This window comes from Pteropus vampyrus, unplaced genomic scaffold (assembly GCF_000151845.1).
Source record: "Pteropus vampyrus isolate Shadow unplaced genomic scaffold, Pvam_2.0 Scaffold23, whole genome shotgun sequence".
NCBI lineage: Eukaryota > Metazoa > Chordata > Mammalia > Chiroptera > Pteropodidae > Pteropus > Pteropus vampyrus.
The window spans coordinates 705897-712316 of record NW_011888804.1 but is presented as its reverse complement, the minus strand read 5'-3'; the positions used below and the strand labels follow the sequence as shown (position 1 = coordinate 712316).

General features: G+C 35.9%; 1 protein-coding gene across 2 annotated transcripts in view; it reads left to right on the top strand.

The window, feature by feature from the left end:
* DENR (density regulated re-initiation and release factor) overlaps nt 1-5258 on the top strand; it is a 10934-nt gene extending 5676 nt beyond the window's left edge. For both annotated transcript variants that reach the window (XM_011355736.2, XM_011355734.2), the window contains exons 5-8: nt 1296-1379; nt 2444-2560; nt 3482-3621; nt 3713-5258. In XM_011355736.2, coding sequence (XP_011354038.1) covers nt 1296-1379; nt 2444-2560; nt 3482-3621; nt 3713-3757 — 386 coding nt within the window. In that variant the 3' untranslated portion in view covers nt 3758-5258. The remainder of the gene's footprint in view (nt 1-1295; nt 1380-2443; nt 2561-3481; nt 3622-3712) is intronic.
* The last annotated feature ends 1162 nt before the right edge of the window (nt 5259-6420 follow it).

Sequence of the window (6420 nt, the reverse complement as noted above, 5' to 3'; positions counted from 1 at the left end):
AGTTAAAATTCCTTATATAAAATCACAAACTGCTCTATGTGTCTTCTCTCCCTGAGACAGGTTAGGTCAAAGTATCAACTTTCTCATATAAAGAAGAATAAATGATTTAGAGGCAAATATATTTTCGCTCATTCATTCAACAGATTATTTCTTGTGAGCATGTCATATGCTACACGTGGTTTCAGATGCTGAGGATAAAGCAGTAAACAAAAGATCTCTGGAAGTTATATTTTAGAAAGGGAGACAAACAAAATAAGTAAAATAAGACAAATGAAATAAATGTGTTACATATTGGTAAGTAGAGAATGGGGAGATAAGAATTATTGGGTAGGGAATTTGAAATATTTAGGTAGTGACCAGGAAAGATTTTGCGGAAAAGGTGGCATTTGAACAAAGACTTAAAGAAAATGAGGGAGTGGGACCTTTGGAAACCTGGGAGAAGATTCCTGGCAGAAGACACTGAAGCAAGAACTGAACAGCTTATTCAGGGAACAGCAAGGTGGCTTTTCTGTCTTGAGCTTATCGGAGGAGGGGGAGAAGGATAGAAGATGAAGTCAGAGAAGTAATGGAGCACCACATCTTTAAGGCCACATCTTGGCTTTTACCCTGAGTGAGGGGAACTATCGGAGGGTTTTGAGCAGAAGAGTGATGAGGTCTGACTTTGTTTCAATAGCATCTCTTTGGCTGCTGTGTTAAGAATAGACTGAAAAGGGGCATAGGCAGCAAAGCAGACCGGATAGGAGGCCCCTGCAGTAATCCGTTCAGGTGATGATGATGACCCGGACCAGGATGATAGCAGTGGGGTGGTGAAAAGTGGTCAGGTTCTGGATATGTTTTGAAGGTAGAGCTGTCAGTGATTGGATGAGAAGCCTCAAGTCTGGTGTTACAGTCAGTCTACATGTTTGGCCGTGAACATGACCTGTCTAGGGCATGATGCGATTTGAGGAGGGGGTGAGAAGCTCTTATTCAGGACCAGACTTCCCGCTAACTAGATTAGCATGTTTAGAAGCTAAACACTCAGAGTCACTATGAGTGTTTCATGCTCCTCTCATGTGGCTAAAAATCATAATCCTCACGTATCAAAGACCACTTTTTGCCTTCTGTCACCATATACTTAGCATAACGACTTCAGAATTAGGCTTGATAGGAATCTAGTACTATGACCATTTGCTTTATAAATATCATGCTCAGTTATTGGTTAAATATCTTATTTGTGTATGAGGTTCATCAAAGGTGATGTTTTAATATTAGTATGAAATGATGTTAATGCTTTTGGATTTTGTTTTTATGTCTAGAAAATTCACCCAAACAAGAAGCTGGAATTAGTGAGGGTCAAGGAACAGCAGGAGAAGAGGAAGAAAAGAAAAAACAAAAGAGAGGTGAGACCTAAATTCATGATTTGATTTACACAAACCTACCTTCCCTCTGCCCGAAAAACTAAGTAACGAAAGCATTCCCAAAGTGAGTCACATCTACCTGTTACTGTAATTCCATGTGTATATTACCCAGAGGGATACAGAATCATATTCTCAGGGTAGTCGGATGTGATATGATTTGGGCTTTATCAGTAAATTTGACCGAAGAAAGCATGCTTTATTTGCTGTATATGTACTTAAAAAGCAACCAGCCAACTTGTTTATGATTTGAAAACTTTGTTACCTTTTTAGAATACTTGTATATTCTGTTTAATTAGAGAGGACGTTTATATAAGTTTTTATTCTCTGATTACTTCTGACAGTTGAATTTCTCCTAAAACTACTTTCTCATGCTCTGGATCGTGTCCCCATCTTTTTTCTTCCTTGATTTTTCTCCTCGACTAAAATTAGCTCATAAACATTTTCAGGACTTTGCATCTTTGAAAAAAATTCCCCAAGAGCCTGTATCTTTCTTTCCTTATCCCCCTATTTCCCTTCATCAAGGCAAGTGTAGTTCTCAACTATAATGCTTTTTCTTATCTCTGAACTTGTTCCCTTTTCCTGAAGTATCCTTTCTTAAACCTCTCCAGCCTATCTCCCTTCACCTGGACAATTCCTTGTTCTGCAAGAGCTTAGATGTCACTTCCTCTAGGAAACCTGTTCTGTCCTTCAGAACCAGAGTGAGCCGTTCCTCTGCAGGGCTGTGATAGCGCTGTATTCGTGGATCCTACTATAGTACACATCAGGTTGCTGTAATCACTTAACCTTTTCTGTCTCCCTTCGCTGGACCGGAGTCCCTGGAGGGCAGGGACTATGTTCTGTTCTGCTCATCTTTGTGTCCTCAGCCCTCGGCCTGGTGCTTGGCACAGATTACTTAAATATTTATTGAATGAATACTCATGCATGTGTTTATTAATTTTGTATTAGAAAAACTTTAGAAATTACTATTTGGTACTTTTAAAACTTAAAGACAGTATTCTCTGTGTTAAAAACAAAATAATTAATGCCGAGCTCTTTCTTAAATAAAGGTGGAAGGGGTCAAATAAAACAAAAAAAGAAGACCGTACCACAGAAGGTTACGATAGCTAAAATTCCCAGAGCGAAGAAGAAATACGTAACGAGAGTGTGTGGCCTTGCAACTTTCGGTGAGTTTAAGCTTAAGTACGTTTAAAGTGTGCGAACTATTTTCTCGCCCCTGTGTGCACTCACATGCGCGCGCGCTCGCTCTCTCTCTTAATCTGGTATCGTGAAAATTTCACAGGTCTATTTTTTGCTAAGAAAATATAAAATGAAATTTTGTACTTCTTACTATAGCTTCAGAATCAAATTTTGAAGAAATTTTCAGATCTTTTCAGAGGGGACTGGTTTAGCTTTTTCCTTTCCAGAATTCCTGCTTGGACACATTTTATGTAATAAAATGAATAAGGATGGCTAAATAGGGTTCCCTTTGAAGGCTGCCAGTGCTGTTCCTCTGTCCCTGCAGGCTTGGTGGCAAAGGGTTGTAGAACGGCTTGTCCCCTCTGGGAGTGACAGTGGAAGGTGAGGGAAGGTAGGTAGTGGCAGAATGTCCCGCTTCAGAGCTCTTTCTGTTCCTGGGGGCCTTGAATGAGTAGTGAAATGGGGGTGAAATTGTAAACTGAGGTCCCTTCATGTGACAACACAGATTGAAAAACAGTCACTGAGTATTAGGTTTGTTTCTCTGCTCTGAATTATCCTTTTATAAAAAGGGATAAACACATGAACTTCATCATACTTGAAAGTGTGTGTATGTAATGTTGGAGTTAATGTGTTCCTGGATTTATTTTGGTCTTGCTGTATGAGTTATGAATAGTATGGATGATGCTTTTTTATGTACTAAGGCTTTATTTGCTCTTGAAAATATTAGTTTAATTGTTAAGATTACTGCCTGTGGTAGTTTGTAATTATTGCTCTGAGAGGAATATGATATCCATGAATACAGTCTGTTTTTATGAATTTGAAATGCAAATTAAATTTCAAAATGAAAAAAATATCTTTGAGATACAATTTCAATTATAGTCTTGCTTTTTTTTTTTTTTAAATAACAGAAATCGATCTTAAAGAAGCACAAAGATTTTTTGCTCAAAAATTCTCCTGTGGTGCCTCAGTCACAGGGGAGGACGAAATCATCATTCAGGGGGACTTTACAGATGACATAATTGATGTCATTCAGGAAAAATGGCCAGAGGTGAGTATATGGAACATACGCATCTATAGAAATAAGTTCTTGAAGCAAGTTGCTTTTCACAACTCATGAAATGTAATTATGTGTTTTCTAGGTGGATGATGATAGCATCGAAGATCTTGGAGAAGTGAAGAAGTGATTTTGAAAATTTGTCTGTATTTAATGGTCTGAACTGAGTTGATATGGCCAAGGGGGAGAGGCCTTTTGAAAAGATATATATTTATCCTACAGTAAAACTGTAGACTACCCTCGCCCTTGGCATTTTCACTGTTCTGTACAAGGCTGCTTGTTTTTTTTATTGCCAAAGTCTAATGAATAGGGGAGACTGTCATGCTTATGCATGAAATAGAATTTAGTCAAATAAAAATTTTTGGTCACTTGGTACTGACTTCTCTTTCTCCCTTTTTAACTTTTTATTTTTGAAAAAACACTGTAGACTTTTTGTGGAACGCTTATCTGTTGATTATTTTTAAATGGCCATGATTTAATCAATCATGATTTTTTTTTTTTTTTTTTGAATTTTTTAAGCTGAGTAATATTTTAAAGAATTTGAATTTGGCTTCATCCCCAGTAATAAGTATCTCCTTGCTTCTTTGGTGTGATAGTTCTGAGATGCTGCACATCTAATAGATTCGTGGTTGGATTGGCTTCATTGTTACCATCCATGTGGGCACGTCACCACACTGTCACCACACTGTCGGTAGGAGTTGTTCGAGCTCTTCTGAAGATTATTTGTAAAGTATATTAAAAGCCTTAAAACCATCTGCACTGTTTGACCCAGTAAGCCGCTTCCTTGACATTATCCCGAAGATAGAAGTCTTGCGTTCATCATGATGTTACTCATGTTATCAAAAAATTACATACAAATGATACACATGAACAATTGGGAGATTGTTAAAGAAATGATGTTGCATCACATGGTCGACGACTAGGTATATATTTTAAAATATTTTCCAAGAATACTTGGAAAGAAATTGAATGACGTTAACTGGGGTGCAGACCCCAATTCCATTTGATATTATCATCATTATTGTTTTGAGTGGAAGGCCACTCAGGCTTAGAGTTCTTGTTCCGGCTACAAATTATGTGTGTAAAATTCTGCTAACCAGTTGAAAATAATATAAACCATGTTCAATATATTGTCTGGGAAATAACTGAAATGTTTTTTTCTCAGAAGAGAAGCAGTGACAATTTTAACGAATGCACTAAATGAATTTAAACTTTGTTTTTATAAAGGTCTTAAGTCAGGTGCTACAAATTGAAAAGATTCATGGTATTTGAATTGCTTGTAGATACCTTTAAGAAATTTAGAACCTATTGTTTACTGCCATGCAAATTATAATCTTGAATGAATGGTTTTTAAAAAATAATTAAAATCTTAAAACGTGTAGTAAAGATGTAAATTTAAAAAATGAAATTCTGCATTAACTGAGTTTTACTAAATACAGTTATCTAATGAAGCAAATTTAGCCACCAAGATCATTTGGTATGTGTTATGTATGCCGTTGGTGCTGGAAGATGTCTGTGTGCCTGTATCAACACGTGACTTCATGTAAAGATTCTCAATGTTCACAGTTCTTGGCAAGTGCAGTAGATCTTACTGCAGGAAAATGCAGAATTAAAATTGTCCTTGTGTATAACATGCGAATCTTTTTCTTTGACCTGAATTTAAAATGCAGCATAGTTTTAATCTCATGAAAATATAATAGAAAAAGGATCAACTTTAATTCATACATTCTCTTTGTATATTTTGGAATGTTTTCATAGTATTTTTAGCAAAAATAATGCTAACCTTTAAACTACTTTAGCTCATAATGTATATAAGAGATTTGCCATGATTAAGCTGGCAATTTCAAATGCAAATACAGTTTTGATATGAATTTTATTCATTTAAAAAATAGATGTTGACAGTGATTTTAAATTTCTTTTTAGTTATCACATAGAAACCTCAGTAAGTCAGCTGTTGCTTAAGATATAGTCTATGGTAGCTTTCTTGCCGTTAGTTTAAAAATTTGATAAATTACTATTATAAAGATGAATTTTTACTTTTTAGATCCTGTCTTTGTTGTTTACTAAATTCCTTTACTTAGGAAATAAGATAGGGAGACTGGAATGAGTCCATTTAGCCCATTACTTTGAATTAGGGTGTGTGTAAAATCAGATGCAGTATAATTCTTACAGCTTTTATAAAACATCTATTTAAAAAAGATCTCTTTTTAAAGTTTTTTGTTTTAAAGAAAACCTACGGAAATGAACTTAAAATACTGAGATTTTTTGATTTGCAACTAGTCACAATACTCTTGCCATGTTCATTAATATTTACCAACCATAACCTCATTGAAATTGACATTCAGTCACAATGCTTTTCATCTCTCATTGCGACCCCAAGGCACTGCATAGTCATCTACTGATGGGCTGTTTTTAAAAACTAGTCAGAATTTGCTTTCTTGCTTTTAAATTCTAAGATATTGTCTTGTTGGGTCTCCTAAACATAAGGCTATCCCTAAGGAGGCAAAGGTCACCCAAATCGGTAAAGCTTGAAAACAAGAAATTTTATTTTTTCCATTTTCGATTTTGTGAACATGGCCATACTTTGCTAATTCATAGTCAAAATGTAAAATTGCAATACCCTGACTATTTGGTCTTGTATCTTGCTGGTAATGCCATCTTATGGGTTAAGCAGTAGGGATGGGTGAACGTGGGTTAAATGTGATAATGTTTTTCATAGTCCAGATCCTGTATAACAAAGAGGAAAAGGGAATAAGGGGTGACTGAAAACACATGTTAAAGCGTATAGGTTCA